General features: G+C 41.6%; 1 protein-coding gene across 4 annotated transcripts; it reads left to right on the forward strand.

Annotated features, from left to right (window-relative positions):
• The first annotated feature begins 405 nt into the window (after window positions 1-405).
• atxn2l (ataxin 2-like) lies at window positions 406-18,999 on the forward strand. Of its 4 annotated transcripts, none has more exons than XM_042393278.1 (23): window positions 406-530; window positions 1,830-1,887; window positions 4,100-4,156; window positions 4,232-4,303; window positions 4,398-4,602; window positions 4,692-4,810; window positions 5,432-5,523; window positions 5,942-6,142; window positions 6,822-7,138; window positions 8,081-8,164; window positions 8,792-8,932; window positions 10,118-10,195; window positions 10,284-10,345; window positions 11,617-11,981; window positions 12,996-13,065; window positions 14,106-14,267; window positions 14,370-14,433; window positions 15,358-15,524; window positions 15,617-15,746; window positions 16,589-16,701; window positions 17,384-17,563; window positions 17,712-17,877; window positions 18,916-18,999. In XM_042393278.1, the coding sequence occupies exons 2-23, from the start codon at window positions 1,843-1,845 to the stop codon at window positions 18,972-18,974; spliced, it is 2,949 nt and encodes a 982-aa protein (XP_042249212.1). In that variant the 5' UTR covers window positions 406-530; window positions 1,830-1,842; the 3' UTR covers window positions 18,975-18,999. The 4 variants fall into 4 exon arrangements, with proteins under 4 accessions (XP_042249212.1, XP_042249209.1, XP_042249211.1 ...); XM_042393275.1 differs by lacking the exon at window positions 406-530 and adding an exon at window positions 958-1,065; XM_042393277.1 differs by lacking the exon at window positions 406-530 and adding an exon at window positions 1,035-1,122.
• The last annotated feature ends 629 nt before the right edge of the window (window positions 19,000-19,628 follow it).

The raw sequence follows: 19,628 nt of genomic DNA on the forward strand, positions 1-19,628 counted from the left end.
AATATTAATTGGTTATAACAACAACGAACAACAACAAATGACCGCACTGCTCTGTCTCCTGTATTAGTGACTGTATTAGTAACCAGTGTATCGTTATTATCTCTGATGGAGTCAGACAGATAAACTGATTCAGATAAACAGTAGACACGACTTTTCATTATATAACTCAGTAAATAAATGATAATGTAACTCCGTAATATTTGAAGTGTGAGTCATATAAATGACTTGTGTGGTAATTCTGCACCTTGTGTGAGCTGAGGCCCATTCAATCCCAGCTATGAGGCAGCGTGTGGAGCAGCAGGACTGATTGATATGTTTGTGAATATATTGATGTATTTTACATCTGTGCTTATATATATTTTTTCTTGTAAAAGCAGAGTCACAGACAGCAGGATGAAGCAGCTGCAGCTACAGAAACAGCAGATACCTGCTCAGTCTCCTCATCATCACCTCTGACCCTCAGCAGTGGCCTTTACTCAGGCCTCTAATCCTGCAGGTCTGATGGCTCCAGGATGAGGATTACACACTGGGTCAGTACATAGTTTCAGTTCAGCATCATGCTTTTTCCGCAGCTGATCTGTACTGATAAGTGCCAGTAATCTCACTGGGTTGTGCATGTTTTCTTCACAGTTATCAGACACCAACCTGATCTGAACTGAAAGTGATCACAGCTAATACGTCTTTAACTGTGTGACATCATCAGGAGATCTGGATCAATCGACCTGATGCTGCTTGTCATTTAAATATGCACTTATGTTTATTTCATAGTGCAATTTTATTTTGTCTAAATTGCTTTTAGTTAAGTAATGTTCGTTTTGCTGAGTATTTTCACATCGCTGTCGTGTTACTTTCACTTAAGTAAAGGATCTGAATACTTCTTCCACCGTGACTCCGCCCGTCGGAGGTGACCCCCCCGTCTCGTGTGCAGAAGTAAATGAAGCGCTCCCGCTGCTGTGTTTTGTTGTTGTTTTTCTTCAGCGGCGTTTCGGTGCTCGGCCTGTCAAACCGTGTGACTTTCCGCTGGGACGACGGGACTGGAATAACAGGGATGCACATGACTAAAAAGTATAATTGACACACTCAGACTTTGCTCAGCTGTCAGTTTCTAATGTGACGCCGACGGTTCGTCAAGTCTCTGTTGCTAAAAAAAAAAAAATCGACGCTAAGCTAGCTGCGTTAGCTCACATAGCTAGCTGGTTTTACTATTCTGTACAACAACAACAGATAGAGTTTCCCACCGTATCTACAAGGGAAACAGTTTAGATTATTGCAACATGAGTTAATATAATTTCACCGCATCGTAGCATGTAAGACTTCGAGCTGCTGGTCAGTCTCTGTGTATTTAGCCTGTTTGAAGCTTGTTGTTATTGTTCGCACACAAGCAGCAGATGATGATTACATGTTTGTTTTGTTGATGCTTTAAAATATCCTTTTAGCTGTTTTTATTTTATCTTGTTTTTATTTGTTTTCTGTCCAGTCGACGGTTTAAATTTGGGAGCGATTTGTCAAACCAAGCAACTAATCAATAACTGTTTATTAATTCTTAATGGAAAAACCTGTGATATTTTTGAAAGGTTTGGATTATTTGATTTTGTTTCATATTTATAATCTCTATTATCTACCCAAGATCTTCCTCTTTGTGTGTGATTTTGTTCATTTTGTTAAAAAAAATTATAAGAAGAGTTTAATGAAATCTTAAAGAAGTCAAATAAAACACCAAAGTCTGGTTTATATTATCTGTTAACCTGTTGTTTCTAAGTGGCTTCATCATTTTAAGTGTTAATTGTAAAAACTTCAAGCTCACATTGATGTTTTTTGACTCTTTGCAGGACCAGGAGCACAATGAAACCACCGTCACAGACTCAGTCATCTGCTGTAAGCAGTTTAGTAAGTAACAGCTCAAGAATCATCAATTATCAAGATGAGTCGTTCTGATATCGATACGAGTAACGGCGATACTTCCTAAAATACTGGATCAGTATCAGCGAGTATGTGAGTCTGTGGACTGATCCAATAGTAGTTTCACACTCCCCTACATAACTACTGTTTTAGAACAGTGAAGAAGAGTTGATCACCGGTAAATAGTGTAACGTTAGCTGTTAGCAGAATGTCAGCAATCTGCCAACATTTACACTGGAAAGTCCCGCCAGTAAATAATCAGCGTGAACAGTGTGCAAGGCTTTAGTTTCGAGGGGCAGAAATCATATCACACCTGCACAGGGTTTGTAGTATCTTTCTTTTTTTTTATGCAACGGTATCGGTCGATATGCAAGTTCAGGTATCAGGAAGGAAAAAATGGTATCAGAACATTTCTATTATCAAGAAGAAAGCAGATGAATTTTTAATTTATTGCGTCTGTGCTGTTTGTCTGGATTTTTCTGGTTTGAGTTCTTTTGTCAGGCGTTTATGTTAAACACAAAGAGGACAGTAGCGTGTTCTGGTTCTTCAGCTGTTCCCACAACAAGAGAAGATGAGATTTATAATTTCTTTATTGTCATTTCTCAGAACTCACATCCACTTAAATTAAATGTGTCGTCAGCATTTGATGCTGCAGGATCGTCCTTCATACAACCATCACTCCCACATCTCAAGATTAATGACTTTATTGATCACCGACACAGAGAACAAACAATTACATTTAAAGAAGTAAGAAGGAAACACGTTGAAGGAGGCGAAACCAGAGGGAGAAACAATAATAATGTTGTTAAAATGAAGCAAAATATAAAATAGAAACACTGTTATTCTTTGAGACTCGAATCAGAGAAGTAGAACATTTCACAAAAATTCTTAAACTGGGAAAAAATGAGAGAAACAGTTTGGACGGATGTACAGAAATCCCCGAATAATAATAATATATAAATATCATTTATCATCAGAATCTGTTCATTTAAGTTGTGATCAAATGAGAAACAAGCAGAACGCTCAGACTCACAGTAGAACCCAACAGATCAATCTGAGGGCAGTTATTATTATTATTATTATTGTTGTTGTTATTATTATTATTATTATTATTATTATTATTATTATTATTATTATTATTATTATTATCGCATTTAGCTTGTCGGTCACTAAGAAACAAGACAACTCACAACAGAAACGGCTGCATGCGAGAACATTTTCATCTTCTGAACATAAAACTATCTTTATTATTCCAATAAAAACATGTAAAACTCTGTGAATCTGCAGCCATGATGATGATGATGATGATGATGATGATGATGATGATGATGATACTGTGAACAGAATAATAATTTTACCTGAATTCTGTTTAAATATTTTAGTTGATTTTGGTGTCATATTTAGACTCCAAATTCATTCAGATTAAGACTTTATAATTCAGTCAAACAGCTGTTTTTTTCCTCGTATGAGAAAATTGATTAATGCCACAAATATTGTGAGATTACTGGTTTCTCCTCTGAAGAATGAATCTGTTGGTGTTTGTGGTTCTTACATGAGGATTATTGTCTAAATGACAGAGTTTCCCTCCAGAGAGAACTGATTAATAATTATTTTTACACTGTTAGACGTTCCACTAACTACATATCTTTATATGTTTATATATTCATCATTATAAACCAGTTAAATGGATCCTTACTGGTTCATGTGTCAGTATCAGTTTTTTCATCAGTAATGATTTGGTCTGTGTTTACATTCAATAAATGATCAATTGAGAAACAGACCAAATGGATTGATTTGTAAAATACTTTAATTTCTCCTTTAAGATGAGATGAAATTCAAATGTTACAGAGAGACGAGCTGAGAAAACATAACAAACTCTGAATGAAATACATTTCAAAATAAAATAAGAGATTAAAGAAATTAGATATAATACACATTGTACCTTAGACTATAGTAGAGAGATATAATACTAGAGTATAAGTATAAAGGTAAAGATATGAATGAAAGTACAGTAAATACAATAATCATAATGTTATGTATACAAACACTATACAGTAATAATACAGCACTAAAGAATACTAACATATAACATATGAAATAATGTAACAATAATCAGCAGTTGAGTTAATAGCATGTGATAATATGATAATAGCATGTAGCATGTTATCACTGTCGGCGTCTGTTTCATCTTTTCTTGCAGATATTTGAAGGCGTCTACAACAACGCTCGGATGCTTCATTTCCTCACGGCGGTGGTGGTGAGTAGACTTCTAGTCCTGATAGAACTTCATTCTGTACGTAAAGACTGAGTCCTTCCTCTCTGCTGTTTACAGGGTTCCACCTGTGACGTGACAGTGAAAAACGGCGCCGTGTACGAAGGAATCTTCAAGACTTTGAGCTCACAGGTAAAAAAAAAAAAAAAAAAAGCTTGTTTCCACGGCAGCAGCGGTCGGAGCGACTGAGATGACTGAACCATGTGTTTACTCGTCTGTCTGACAGTGTGAGCTCGCTGTGGACGCTGTTCATAAACGTAGTGATGGAGACGAAGGCGGGGGAGGCGAGGAAGGAGGAGGAGGAGGAGGAGGAGGAAGCAGCCAGTCCTTTTCACCCAAGATTGAAGACATCACTGACACCATGATCTTCAGCCCCGCCGACCTGGTGACCATGACCTGCCGTGATGTCGACCTCAGCTTCGCTGTCAGAGGTAACGAGACGCGAGGAGCGACTGTAGACGTGAGGAAGATGCAGACAGTTGGTTTAGTTTTATTAACCCGTGTGTGTGTTTGTTTACAGACACGTTCACCGACGCCGCCATCAGCTCGTCACGGGTGAACGGGGAGCACAGGGAGAAGGTTCTGCAGCGGTGGGACGGAGACGGAAACGGAGAAAACTTCGAGCTGGAGACAGATACGGTGAGGGAACACACACACACACACACACACACACACCACACACACACACACGCACGCACCACACACACACACACGCACACACACACACCACACACACACACACACCACACACACACACACACACACACACACACCACACACACACACACGCACGCACGCACACCACACACACACACACACACACACCACACACACACACACACCACACACACACACACACACACACCACACACACACACACACACACACACACGCACACGCGCACACACTCTCCGTTTCGTTCCTCCGTCCAGACTAAAACGGTGATTTTCTCTCCTGAAAACGGAGCTTTTTTCAAGACGTCCTCTCCAGAGTGTGTAAACGTGAAAACAGCAGCCTGGCGTTGTGGTGCGTTCAGGGGAAAACAGAGCTTTGTAGAAACGATGTCATATCGGTTTGTTGAGATCGACGTGGAACAAACATACAGACTCAAGAATCCAGTATCCGTCAGACTGTAGTTGATTTCTGTTGTGCGTCGATATCGTACGTGTTTATCATTACAGCACATACGTACCTGCGGCTGTGAGGAAGAAGAGAAAAGCTTCTACTGTTTGACGTTTGATGTGTTTTCTTGTTTTCCAGTCAAACGGCTGGGACGCCAACGAGATGTTCAAGTTTAACGAGGAGGCGTACGGCGTCAAGTCCACCTATGACTCCAGCCTCTCTATGTACACGTGAGTAAGCAGACGCCCGCTCGTCATGTAAAACTGTGCTGCAGCGTCAGTCTGAGGGTCAAAGGTCACAGAGAGATATCTTGTATCTCTCTGCATCGCTACAGATTCACTAAGAAATCCCCTTTCACAAGATAAAGATGTAAAAACTTTGGTTTCTCTGTGACTTTAGGACTCAGGAAAGTGTGTTTAATCAATATTTTTATAATAACAATGTATGAACTGATAGTGTGTAACGTGTTGGGCGATCAAAGGAAACTTCATCAGCAACTGATTCATCATTAAGTAATGATATGATGCTTCCAGGTTCTTGAATGTGAGAATTATCACTTATTGCAGCTTTAAAATAAAAAGAACGGATGTGGATGTGACGTCAACGACCTTCCTGATGATCTGCTGTTTTTGTCTCTGTGTTTCCCAGCATGCCTTTAGAGAAGGGGAACTCTGAGGTTTACCGGCAGCGGGAAGTACGAGCGGCTCGATTAGCCAGCGAGATCGAGGGCAGCCTGCAGTACCGCCGCCGGGTCTCCTTAGAGAACGACGAAGGCAGGAGCGAAGAGGACAGATACAGCTCGGTGGTCCGAGAGGACAGAGCCAGCCCCGGGTTCTCCTCCGTCAGCAGGTACGAGACACAAATCTGTCTGTTCAGCCTGGGTTTGTTTCTCTGATAAAAAAATAATTTACTGACCACAGCTGGAAAACAGGTTGTAGAAGTTTGGTCCACAGTCCTCACATTAGAGCTGCAACTAACAATTATTTTCATTATTGATTAATCAATTAGTTGTTTGGTGTGTAACATGTGGTTCAGTGTTTCCCAAAAGTCCAAGATGACGTCACAACTTAAAGATATTCAGTTTACTGTCATAAGAGACTAAAGAAACCACAAAATATTCACATTTAAGAAGCTGGAAACAGAGAATTTGGACTTTTTCTTCTTAAAAAAACGACTCAAAATGATTCAACAATTATCAAAAAAGTTGGCAATTAATCGATTAATCGTTTAGTTGGAACAAAACGAGACATTTGAAGACGTCACCTCGGACTTTTGGAAACAGTGATCAACATATTTCACTATTTTATGACATTTTATGGACCAAACAACTGAACAATGAAACAAGAAAATCATTGACAGATTAATTGATGATGAAAATAATCGTTAGTTGCAGTTTTACCTCCAACTCTGGTGAATCTACACGGCACATAAATCCAGACTCTGATGTGTTTCCAGAACAGCAGAGAAGAAAATGTAAACATTAAACTGTTCCTTCTCACCGCCTCTTTTCCTCCATGTTGTTTTCCAGGGAAGGTAAATACATTCCTCTCCCTCAGAGGGCTCGAGAGATCGGCCTGTCCGCCGGTAGCAGAGGGGCGGGATCGTCCGGTCGAGCCGCGGCGGCGCCGTCCTCCTCCAGACACCCGCCGCCCAGCTCGTCCTCCCCGAAACCATCCTCCGATAGGAGCAGCCCGCTGTCCGTCAGAACCGCCTACTCTCCTCACCAATCACAGGGCAGCCCGCCGGCGGCCGGCAGCCCTCCCTGCACCAATCACGCTCCTCTCCCTCACTCGCTCTCACATCCTCAGGCGCTGGCTGACACGACGCGCTCATCTGTCAATGGAGGTACGGAGGGAGACCGAACCTGGCTGTTATAGGGGACAATACATAATGATCAACATTAACATTATAACAGTGTAAACGTGACGGGATTAAAACCTTCATACAATAAAAACAAGTGTCCTCAAGTCGTAAACAAACAAACAGTCAGACAGATTTAGTTATTGTTAAAGCAAATGTCCAATTTATTTATTTTTCTTGTTAACAAATCTAATGTTTGTATCCAAACTAAAGCCTGATGTATCTGATTCCTCCGTTGTTGTTCCAGAAACTATTAAAAACACGTCAGTGAGTCACAGCGCTGTGCTGGGTCACATGATCCTCCATCATGAAGAGTTTGGTCACGTTAGTTTGTTTAGAAACGGATCCAAACACTAATAACAGCATCATGTTTTCAGTCTCTGGAGAGTAGTTCTGTGTACGGCAGACGCTACTGAGCATGTGCAGGAACACGGTTCTGTTTACAGCTTCACTAGCTTGTTGTGCTTCATATCACAGTTTGGTTCTGCACATGAGATTGTTGACAATAAGAAAAATATAGAAAATCTTATGTGAAATCTTTTATAAGGCTTTCCTGCTCTGTATGTGGCTCTTAACTCCTTTGCCCATTGGTTCATTCATTTCCCTAAAACAGCTGTTCACTGTAGTTTTAATCAGACAGGAGGACGCTACTGAGCATGTGCAGGAACACGGTTCTGTTTACAGCTTGTTGTGTTAAAGTTCTTCACAGTGTAGCAAGAGGTCAAGAGGTTGTGATATGACCTTGAGTTGTCAGGAAATGGTTTGTTTTTCAAAAATGTGAATCCTGAGGTTTGATGTGGCGACACTGAAAACTGCCAAAGGAACTAATAACGATTCAAAACTCTCTTCTTTAATTCTTTGTCAGACTTTAGTCATCTTCAGGGTGTTTGTGTTGTTTAGTTTTGACTGCTTGTCTGTTTCTCTCAGTTGCATCCAGAACTTCTCCAAAATCCCAGAGACTTCAGAGCAGCCGAACCCTGCGGACCCCGAACTCCCAGTCTACACCTGCAGGTCGGCACACGAGACACACAGAGTTTCTCTAACAGTCCGTTTGAAAACACATCTTACTAGTCCAGAAAACTAAAACTCTCAACACTGTGAAACACGACTATAAAATGTTTTATTTCATCACGTTTCTTCCAAATTTTGAGAGATCTCTAGTGCAAGAGAGTCCCGAGTACAACAGAAGAAATAAGACGCACAACAAACATGACAACGAAAAGCATCAGAAACAATCACAGATATTAAAGTTAAGGACTCATATATTTATATTCTGGGGCTCTACTGGAATATCTTTGCATGATTTCCAGTTAAAAACTCCTCATTTATCTTCTACTGGTCCTTTATGCAGCCCCTCAGTTCAGCCTCCTTAGCAACCACCTTAGCAACCAAGCCTACAGAGCGTCAGCAAGGTAGAACAAAAACAGTTGCAAACAAAGCGTTCAGAGCAGGTTGACGCCCTGAGTCTTGACTTGCAGGCGGCATCCGACATCAGAACAGGATATAAATAACAGAAAATCACAAAATAAGCCGAATATGTCTCTTTGAAACTGAACTTCATGTACGTGTTGTTGCATTTTAGTTTGTTTTGTTTTTTGAATCCTTTCATCGTCACCTCTCTCTGTCTCCACCCGTCAGTGTCTCGTGCTCCGAAACCAGACGCCCCTCCCCAGGACCTCCCCCTGGCTGGCCCCGCCTACCTGGACTCCTCCCCTTCCACCGTCACCGCAGCACCCACCGCTAAACCCTCCGGCCCCACCCCGATCTTCCCTGTCGATGGTGAGACGGTTTATTATCTTACCTGTAAAATATAAAAAACGCTGCTTCGTCAGCAGGAAATGTTGAGCTCAGTTATGAATGAAAACGATCAGGAAACAGTAAAATAAACCCTGATACCTGAAACTAAACTTCAAACCACAGAGATTCAGGTAGAAGTAGAAGAACCGAGGGAAGACGTGTCCACCACACTCTAACTGTGTCCTTTAATTATTACCATGCAATCATTAGAGCTCACAGTAATGAGCTTTGCCTTCACGGCAGACATCAAAGCTTCTATAAGTCTCCAAATCTTATTAATGAAGCAATAATTTCCAAAATGACCACCAGAGCACTTATTAGAGGGTCTGAATTCAGAGATTGAGACCAGAGTGACTCATTGAAAACAATGATTGACTCGGTATTTATAGAGAGAAGATGATGTTTGGTGAACGGGAGTCAGTCGGAGCAGCTAACGGCCGTCGTTGCTACTTTTAGGTTCTTCAGACTGGAGACGTGGAAGCTGCTGATTGGCTGTAAGCAGCCTGAGAGGAACACTGTAGATCAGGGGGTTTCAACTTGAAGCAAAGGTCCAGAAGATCATAATGTCTTAACTATTTAGTGTGAGATATATTTCAGTAGCCTCGTAGTTGCATCAACATCTGCATGTAATCAATACCTGACCGTCAAATCAAATCAATTCAAAAACTTTTTGACAATATTTATTGTTAACATAGAACTGAACATATATGTTATATATGTAATATGTAATAATAATCTCATCTACTAAATAAAACAGGGCTGCAGATGAAAATAAGAGAAAATAAATAAAATGTTTAAATAAAATGCTTCACTTCAGGAAAATTTCTCCGTCTACAGTAGAGTCTACATAGAAGCTCCCCGTTAGGTTTTAAATCATAACCTTCTGTCTTGGCTGTAGGTCCGGGTCCATGTGGGACAGCGTCTGGGTCCGGACCCGGACCGCAGTCCTCCAGTTAGTGACCTCAGCTGTAGACAGAACTGAATAAACCGTCACATCCTTAATAACACAGAGTAGAGCTGCAACTGTTGTGATAATCAATTTGTCTTTTTGAGTCACTTTTTATATAATAATATAAAATAATCTTATTTTATCATAATTTGTCATCTGCTGGATTGATATTAATGTATATGGAAGCAGGAAATAACTTGTTTTTTTGCCTTCTGCAGTGAATGAAATCCTGAACACAGCAGCTAAAGAGCGAACTGAGAGTCTGTCCAGTCCGCAGGAAGGAAAGAGCAGCAAAGGTAGAAAACGTCTTTGTTTCTCTTCTATAATCCGTAACCAGCGGTACTCATGTCAACTTTCACCTCCTCTCTCTCCTCTCTGTCCCAGCTCCCTCGGTCCAGCAGAGATCCCAGCTGGAGGAGCTCCGCAAGTTCGGCAAAGAGTTCAGGGTAAGACTGCTGTGATGCCGGGGGTCAGGGGTCAGGGGTCATCTCTGTGCCAGACAGTTCCCTCTGCTGGTCTGTTTTTTGTACTTTTAAATAGTTTCGTGCAGCAACAATTCTTAAAGGACGAGTTCACAAATCTTTTCCAACTTTGTCTTAAACCAACAGTCAGCTGTCTAAATGAACATTAAAGCTGTTTTTTCTTGCTGTAATCATTCCTCCTGTTCATACTGACCATTAGAAGATCCCTTCATAATGACCTTACAATGGAAGTGATGGAGGACAAAATCCACAGTCCTCCTTCTGTTTATCTGAAGCTAATATGAAGCTTCAGCGTCCAAATGAGTCAAATCAAGTAGATATCTTTCAATGTTACAGTCTTTTTAGTGCCAAAGTTCCTCTTTTTGTTACTATACTTCCACCTGCAGCTCAACAGGGAAACACTGTCCGAGGAAACACAAAGAGGGAATTTGATGCTAAAAAGACTGTAAATGTGTCAGATATCCACTTGATATGACTAACTCAGACTGATGAAGCTGAATAGAAGCTTCACATCAACTTTTAAATGACTGTGTGGACACACTGTGGATTTTGGCCTCCATCACTTCCATTGAAAGCACATTTGAAGGATCTTTTAATATCCAGTATGAACAGGAGGAATGATTACAGACACCTGACTGTGAATCTTTTGACACACTGAATAAACATAAACTGTTTAAACCCAAACAAGGACAACAAACACAAAATCTCAAGGCTGTAATATTCATATATTTGAGCAAAACATGTTTTTATAATCCCGCCCAGTCTCTGAAGCTAAATACTTACAGGTTTTCCTTTTCAAATATAATTCAGTTCAACTAATAATAGAAAAAAGTAAAATCGTTTTACTCACAGAAGATTTGACGTTTTCATTTCTTAAGTGACGTTTTAGTCACATGTACGTCGTTATTATTCACCAAGTTTTTTATCCACACAACTACTTTTACATCTCAGACAACAAACACGTTTTTTTTCTGATATTTTGTCTTTTTTTCCTCAAATTTCTGTCATTTTTTTTATTAACGAATTGAGAACAGGTGGATGTGGATGGAAACACCCTTGTTGACTCAGGAGTGATCTGGACGACTTTTAACGCTAAAATGTTTTGTTCTTTAACCAAAAGTTTTGGTTGTTTCTCATAACTTGTCTCATCAGGAGCTTCTTTCAGCCTCAGTTTATTAACATTAAAGACTCAGCTGTTGATGTTTCTCGCTGCTCTTCCTCTCTCGTCTCTTTAGCTGCAGTCCAGCTCTTCACCTTCAGCGAGCCCATCCTCTGCAGATCCTCCTCCGCCTGCCGACTCCTCCTCCTCCTCCTCTTCCTCCCCCGCGCCACCCAAACCTGCCGTCACCTCCCTCCTCGCCTCCTCTGATCTGCAGCAGACCACTGATGCATCTCCCCCCACCACCGCCACCACCACCACCGCCGCCACCGCCACCGCCCCCGCTGCTGCTGCTGCCCAGAGCCCCGCAGCTGGCCCCCAGTCCTCCGGACCAGAGGGGCGGCAGCAGACCGGGACACCGCAGCCGGCTCCGCCCAACAGCGGCGAGGAGGCGTGTCCAGAGAGCAGCGAGCGAACGGAGGCTGCTTCTACAGCTGCTGCGTAAGTAACTTACAGTAAATCCAGCAGGTCAGTTAGTTTATCGTCCTTTTGGAAATCTTGTGTGTCTGTGGCATAAAGTTCTCCACAGAATCCAGCAGTGTAACGTAGAGCTGCAATGATTAATCAATTAGTTGATTAATTGCCAACTATTTTGATAATCAATTAATTGTTTGGAGTCGTTCTTTAAGAAAAAAGCTTCTTAAATGTGAATATTTTCTGGTCTCTTTGACAGTAAACTGAATGTTTTTGAGACATTTGAGGACGTCGTCTTTAGGAAACACTGATCAAACATCTTTCACCACATTTTTTGAAATATTGTGGACCAAACAACTGATCGATTTAATAAAAATAGAACAAACTGAAATATATAATTGATAATAATGGTTAGTTGCAGCTCAGTGTAATGCTCCACCGCAACATCACTAGTGATAAAAATCCAATACAACAGAATGCAAGCAAATGGATTGATTGATTGTGATTTCTCAAATGAAACTGGTGGTCAGAACATAATAATAATAATAATAATAATAATAATAATAATAATAATAATAATATTTAGTGTAGCACCTTTCACAGAAATGAAATTCACAAAGTGCTTCACAAGAACAAGAGTTGAAAATAAAACCATAAAAACATACAGAGTGTAAAAACATGTTCCACAAGTTAGAATTAAATAAAATAATTTAAAGAAAACCAACATAAATGATCGTTACATTATCCAGGAGACTCCTGAGTTTCCATTGAGGATGTTGTTTAAATAATTGAATATTCTCCAGGCTTCTTGTATTTACTTGATTTTTTGATGTTATGAACTTTCTGTTCTTCACTGTGTGTTATTATGCTTCTGAAAAAATGTTTATATCTGAAACTGTGTCTCCTTTTTTGGGAAATTATACTCAGAAATGACTGTTTTGGTTATAAACATCCTCTCAGTGATGTCAAAGCTGTTTTTGGTCTTTTTTCGTTTTATATTTTACGGCTGAATAATCGTCTCTGTTGTTTTCTTTATTGCAGGCAAGTGAAAAACTCAACATTGAATCCGAATGCAAAAGAATTTCTTCCCATAAAAGGAAATGCAACGCTGGTTAGTTTGTTGAAACTGTCTCACACACACATGTTTGTCTTTTTAGCTGCTAAACTGAACCAAAACCCAACCAGCAGTCAGGTATCCATGGTAACAGTGAAAGAGGTTTTCCTCGCTGTAATCATTCCTCCTGTTCATACTGGATATTAAAACATCCTTCAAATGTGCTTTCAATGGAAGTGATGGAGGCCAAAATCCACAGTGTGTCCACTAGGGGTGTGCCTGAATACAAATACGTTATTCGGCAAAGCACATAGAGTTTTTTTTTTTGTTTTTTTTATGAATATTTGTTTCATACAAATATTTCAAAAATTATTTGTTTTCAGGAAGAAAAATAAACCATGTCAAACACCAGCGTGCAGGTCGGTTACATCACTATCTCAGTGTCTCTCCTCTGCTCCGCTGTGACGTCTATCAGCAGGTCTCAGTGAGGGGAGTCACATCCACCTGCTACATGACGCACATTTCCTAATTTGGACATCACTCCCAGAGTTGGGGGTGTTCCCCAGAGATAAAGCTGAACTACTGACACACACTTCATGAACACTTATTGTAACACTTTAATTTTTAAATTTGATTTGACTCATTTGGACGCTGAAGCTTCATATTAGCTTCAGATAAACTTTTAAATACATTTTTTGCTCAGAAGGAGGACTGTGGATTTTGTCCTCCATCACTTCCATTGTAAGGTCATTATGAAGGGATCTTCTAATGGTCAGTATGAACAGGAGGAATGATTACAGCAAGAAAAACAGCTTTAATGTTCATTTAGACAGCTGACTGTTGGTTTAAGTCCTTTAACCTTAAAATCAAGTCTTAAAGTCTGTGTTGAGGCAATAATCAAGGTGTTTAAATGAACACTGAAAGAGGTTTTTCTTGCACATGTAACTTGAAATTACTGAAAAAATAAAGTCTAAACAATAATATGATGATAACAGACTTGTTTAATATTACACCGGTCGACTATGAGAAAGTATAAAACTACCAAACAGCTGAATGTGACTCTAGATGAAGTCTTTTCTGTCCTCGTGTTGCGACAGAAACCTGCGCCGACCCCCACCCCGCCTCGACCCACCCAGCCCAGCCCCTCGCTCATCCTGCCTCCCCAAGGACAACCAGGGGGCGGAGCCATTTACAGCAGCCCACCGGGACACTACCTGTCCTACGTCTCGCCCATCCCCATCCAAGGACACTCCATTCAGGTCTGAAGCCTTCGACGTCGGTTTCGTCCCGTCGGTGTCGACGTTTTTTTTCAGTCTGAGCTCAAAGAAAACAGTTTGAATGTGTCCTTGTTTTGTCTTCAGGCTCCTCAGCTGTATCAGTACACCATGTCGACCGTCAACCAGGGGAAATATCCCAGAACGAAAGGTAACCGTTCACCTCACACGTCTGATTTAAATCTATGTTTTTATGAATGTTTATGCACAACGTGTCTCTGCAGATGATTAGCAGACGGATGAAAATGATCTGTGTTGAGCACTAAATAGTTTGTTGTTGTATCAAAACAGTTTCAGCAGAGACTCAGCGTCCTCTGAACCCGCCACCATTAGTCAATCAATCAGTTCCATTGACAGAAAATTTGTCGCTAACCTTTTTGTTTGTTTTATTAGCTTTTGGCGCTAACTATTTTGATAATTGATTAATCTTTTGGGGTCATTTTTAAGTTAAAAAAAATGTCCAAATTCTCTGATTCCAGCTTTTTTTAGTCTCTATGACAGTAAACTGACGGTAAAAAGTATCTTTTGGACAAAACAAGACGTTTGAGGACGTCATCTTCGACTTTTTAAACACTGAACAACTAATTGATAATCAAGAAAACAATCAACAGATTAATAATGAAAATCAATTTAATTGTAGCCTTACTATCCTCTATTTATCTCTATTTATTAGATGACAAGTCCATAATTTAAAGTATATCCAGCTTTTACTACAGATAAACTACATTTCCTTGTTTGGTTTGTAAAGAGACCCAACGAGCAGCTGACCTACATCAACTGATCTTTTTGGGGATCATTTATTAGATCTTATATGGAGAGATGAACAGAAGTACAACACGAGTCCTGGATGGACGTGAACATTAATGTGGCGTTTAAACGTCCAGGCCAGCAGGACGCTCTTTAAGATAAATTGGTATTGAATATACGTACGTAGACGACCAATAAAAGTTTAATTTCCTTTGTTTAGTCAGAAAAATGTAATATTTTCCCCAAATCTGTCATCCTGATATTATTTGTCATGGATGTGAATTGAATGTGAACCCGCCTGGTTTCACCGTCTGTCGTGCTGTTTCAGGCCCGGTGGTGGGACCACGTCAGGACCACCACCCGTCCCCAGCCTCCCCCATGATCTCAGCCGCAGCCTCGGCGGCGGGACCCCCGCTGGTGGCTTCGCCCTACCCCCAGTCCTACCTGCAGTACGGGCAGGTGATCCAGGCCATGCCCCCCCACTACCACGGACAGGTACAGCAGCAGAGCGGCGTTCAGCTTTAAGGGTGTAACGTCTACTGGGAACCAGTCGCTGATGAAGTCTTCTGTGTCTCTTCTGGTTTCAGGTGTACTCGATGCTGCAGGGGGGAGCGAGGATGCTGACGCCCGGCGCCCCTCCTCAGCCCATGGGTCCTCCTGGCCCCCAGTACCCGGGCCAGGCTGAGGGCCCGCCGGGGCCACAGCAGGCCATGTACGGTAAGCAGGAGGGCCCAGTTCATGCTTTTTATTCTTCGTATCAGATGAAACAAAGCGGTGAGTTTTATAAATGTAGATGAGCTGCATGAAATAGACGGTTGGATATTTAAGTTTATGGGAATCACTTTTATAGTTGTGAAGGAAAAAAACGTGATATAAAAGGTTCTTGCAGTCAAAGTTCTTATCTTGAATGTAGGAAATAAACTTGACTCAGGACCTTTGATATGACACCTCGTCTATGAGCATTAAGTTTAAAAATGTTTCATTGTGTGTGTGATGAAAGTGTGTAAAGAGCAGAAACATTGTGAAGCTCAATGTAGAACAAATAAAGCAGGAACACAGAACACACCTACGTCACATGATCAGCAGTCACATGAAAGCTTCTACTCATTCTGCCTCCGTTATCCAAGATAACAAATCAATCCTCAAACTGCCTCAAACAACCAATTTATCTGGATGAGAGTTGACGGGATAATTTTAGCCTGAATTAGTCAAACCACATTTGAAGAACTGATCTACTAATCACTATTGTGTGTGTGTATCAAAGCCTGATAGATCTTATTCCTCTGTGTTTGTAGATAGTGTATAAACTTTATTTTAATAACTCCTCCTGGACAGATTTCTTTGCAAAAGTGCTTAAAAAGTGAAATCATTTACAAACATTACAGCCTACATGACCGTCTATAACCTGGATCCGTCTATAGCAGTATTTGTATCTTCAGTCACTGGGAGACGTATGTGAAGGCGACTATTTTGATAATCGATTGAACATTTAAGTCATTTTGTTGCTTCTCTTCTCTCTGTGCCTCTTTTATCTGTTCTTTATTCTCTCTCTCTCTCAGCTCAGTCGTTCTCTCACCACTCGGGCTCCATCCATCATCCTCAGCCCTCCAGCACTCCCACTGGGAATCAGCCCCCACCCCAGCACACAGCGCCCAGTCCAGGACACACTCAGGTGAGGGAGCTTTCTGTAGCTACTGACAAAACACCAAACAAGTGTTTCCATCACGACTTGTTGTCGACTGTTTCAACACACGCGGTCTATCCCTGAAATGTTCAGGAACATCTCCTGCATGGATGTGTGAACAATATCCCACCTCAAGACCCAGAAACATTTCAGGGAAAACGCCAGAACAGCTGTGTTGTGAATGAAAGCAGTAATATCACAGGGAAGAGCACCTAACTTTCACCGTGGAGCTAGCGAACCAATCACAAGACTTGACGTGTTGGTGACGTTTTGCGTGTTGGGCGGCGCTTTGATTCGTCTGGCGGCCGCGTCACAAACTTTCTCATATTACGGCCAAACAGTAAACACTAAAATATGTTTCTGGAAACATTTGAGGCGAGAAATAGACGACAAACTAACAGAATCCTGATTCATATTTGATCAGGTCTGCCTAGTTTGACAGTTTGATCTGAGCTTCGCCTTCTTCTTCTGTTGCATTACCGCCATCTGCTGGACCAGTAATTTACCAGGAACTATGTATGAAAGAGGCTTGACAAACACGCTGTAAACTGTGACCTCACAGCATCTATAATCCATATTTATATATCGATGTCTGAGCTGTCAGTGTGTAATATGTTGTTGTTGTTGTGCTCTATCAGTTTTAACTCCCATCTCTCGTTTTCCCTCTCAGTCGGGTCAGGGCGGTCCTCAGCCTCAGTCCATGTTCCACTCCGCCGGTCTGTCGGCTCCAACGCCCCCTAACCTGCCGCCGGGCCACAGCTCCCCGCAGGCCTCCTACACCATGCAGGGCTACAGCCTCCCCACCCACCAGCTGCCCCACGGCTTCCCCTCCATCAGCCAGCTCACACAGGTGAGCAGAAAACATCTCTGTCTTATCAAGGATACACTGATGTGGGATTTATGATCAACAGTATTGATATAAAGAGATCAGATTTTAAATTCCAACAGACATTTATTATAAGTTGCTGTAGTATAAATATTACGTTTGTCGTCTGCAGGCTCACGTCTCAGCGGGTATATCAGGACCTCACCACTCTGCTGGCCACGGCCCGCCCGTCATGCTGCACTACGCCCCCCCTCAGCAGGGCAGCGGCTCCAACCCCCAGCACGGCCCGCCGCCCCAACAGGGAGCTCCACAACACTTCTACATCGGACACCCCCAAGGTAAACCCAGGAACCCCCCCCCCAGCACAGACTGGGAGGAGGAGTCAGACCATTAAGTGCCTGGAAAGTAATTAAAAGAACCTTGAAATCAAGTCTAAAAACGTACTGAAAGCCAGCGTGAAGAGGCTCAAACCTGTTTACTCTGGTTAACGTGTGTAGCTGCTCGTCAGTTTGTCTCATCAGGCACATAAATCAAATCAAGGCATGATGAGATAAAAACATGTATGTGGTCTAATGCGTCCTGGATCAAAATGGCGCCTCGGTGGTCATTTACACTTGTGTTTAGCGCCGTCCACTTGTGATCTGATCGCCCAAGACGCATTTTAAAACTAAACCGGGTCTTTGTTTTTATGTTTTTTCCTCTTGTCGTATGTGTTTGCATGCGGTGATTATTGTGGTTTCCCCCTTTTGGGATCAGTAAAGTTTATCTATCTTTCTAAAATCGAAGAAGAAAATACACATTTGGGTTTAGACTTGATAATCAAGTGATGTCTGGGAACAACTCCTCGATCAACAAGATGCCAACTGTCTGAATGCAGCAGCCCCTCCTGTCCCCCCCCCCCCTTTACTACGCTGCCTTGATCCTGTATGCAGATGCCCTCCCTCCCTACCTTTTGGTTACCAAATGTTTGATTTTATGGTATAAAGTGTTTCCATCCCCTCTGCTCTGGGTCAGTCTACTGCTGAACCACTTCCACCACAGCAAACTTTGAACAAGGACTTGAGTGATTTTCTTCAACAAAAGCACGTTTGTAAAAGTTTTGTCATGTGATGCTCAAAGTTTAAGTTAGAATCGAACAAGATTTCAAGGACACGTCGAGCACATTTCCAGCTCTATATTTATATTCTGTGGCTCTACTGGGATATCTTTACATGAATTTATCCCCTTTCACCAAAGAATCAGATGTGAAAAGACTCAAATTAATGTTGCTTTAGCCCACCATGGGTAATGGAATTAGTTTGGGATCATTTTGTAACAGCCTTAATTAAAAATGTTGAGAAACAGATGTGTAAAATCAGTTTTTTTGTGTCTTCCAGCTGTTCAGGTCCAGGCTCACCACGCCCAGCAGCTGTCCTTCCACCACTCTGCAAACTGAAGCGTCACGGCTGCATTCGGGGAAACAACGACGACGACGGAAGAGCGTTATTGTGTGACGAATCCCCCCCCCACCCCCTCCCCACCGTCCCGATCAACTTGTAACATTCCCACCTCCTGCCATCAAATTATTAAGCTCTGATTTCTGCCCACATCTCTTAGAAAAGCAGACGAAGACAGAAACGTCTCTCGTTTGGGACGTTTCCGTCAACTTTTAGGGGAAAGTTTTCTGGATTTTAATATGTAAGTAGAGACTTTTTTTTTTTTTTTTTACACATGGACACAAGCTGGACTGAAGACGATCACTGGTGGAAACTTTTGGACTGACGACAGTGGAAACATCGTTCTTTTCTCCCCCGTCCCACCTCTTCTCCTTTTACAGACAAATAAAACCACTGAAAAAAAAAACAAACCCTTGAACTTTTTAATTCATTTAAAAGCAGCAACGACACTCAATGTTTATGACACACAACTTCATTTTTCTCTGTTATTGTCGGGTCGTAACGCTCTGCAGACTTTTACACGACTACGTTACAACACGACGGCCCTGTTCACACCTGGTATCACTAGTGGACAGCTGTAAATACAGGTGTAAAGACGCATTGAGGACGGATTGAGATCTGATCACTCAGACCACATTCGGAGGTGGTCTGGG

The sequence above is a fragment of the Thunnus maccoyii genome, chromosome 18, assembly GCF_910596095.1.
Source record: "Thunnus maccoyii chromosome 18, fThuMac1.1, whole genome shotgun sequence".
Classification (NCBI taxonomy): Eukaryota; Metazoa; Chordata; class Actinopteri; order Scombriformes; family Scombridae; genus Thunnus; species Thunnus maccoyii.

What these genes read in the sequence shown, in the direction of transcription:
- atxn2l (XM_042393275.1), top strand. An exon ending in ATTTCCTCACGGCGGTGGTG is followed by an intron (nt 4,157 to 4,231) that starts GTGAGTAGACTT and finishes TGCTGTTTACAG; the next exon opens with GGTTCCACCTGTGACGTGAC. An exon ending in CCCGATCTTCCCTGTCGATG is followed by an intron (nt 8,933 to 10,117) that starts GTGAGACGGTTT and finishes TGCCTTCTGCAG; the next exon opens with TGAATGAAATCCTGAACACA.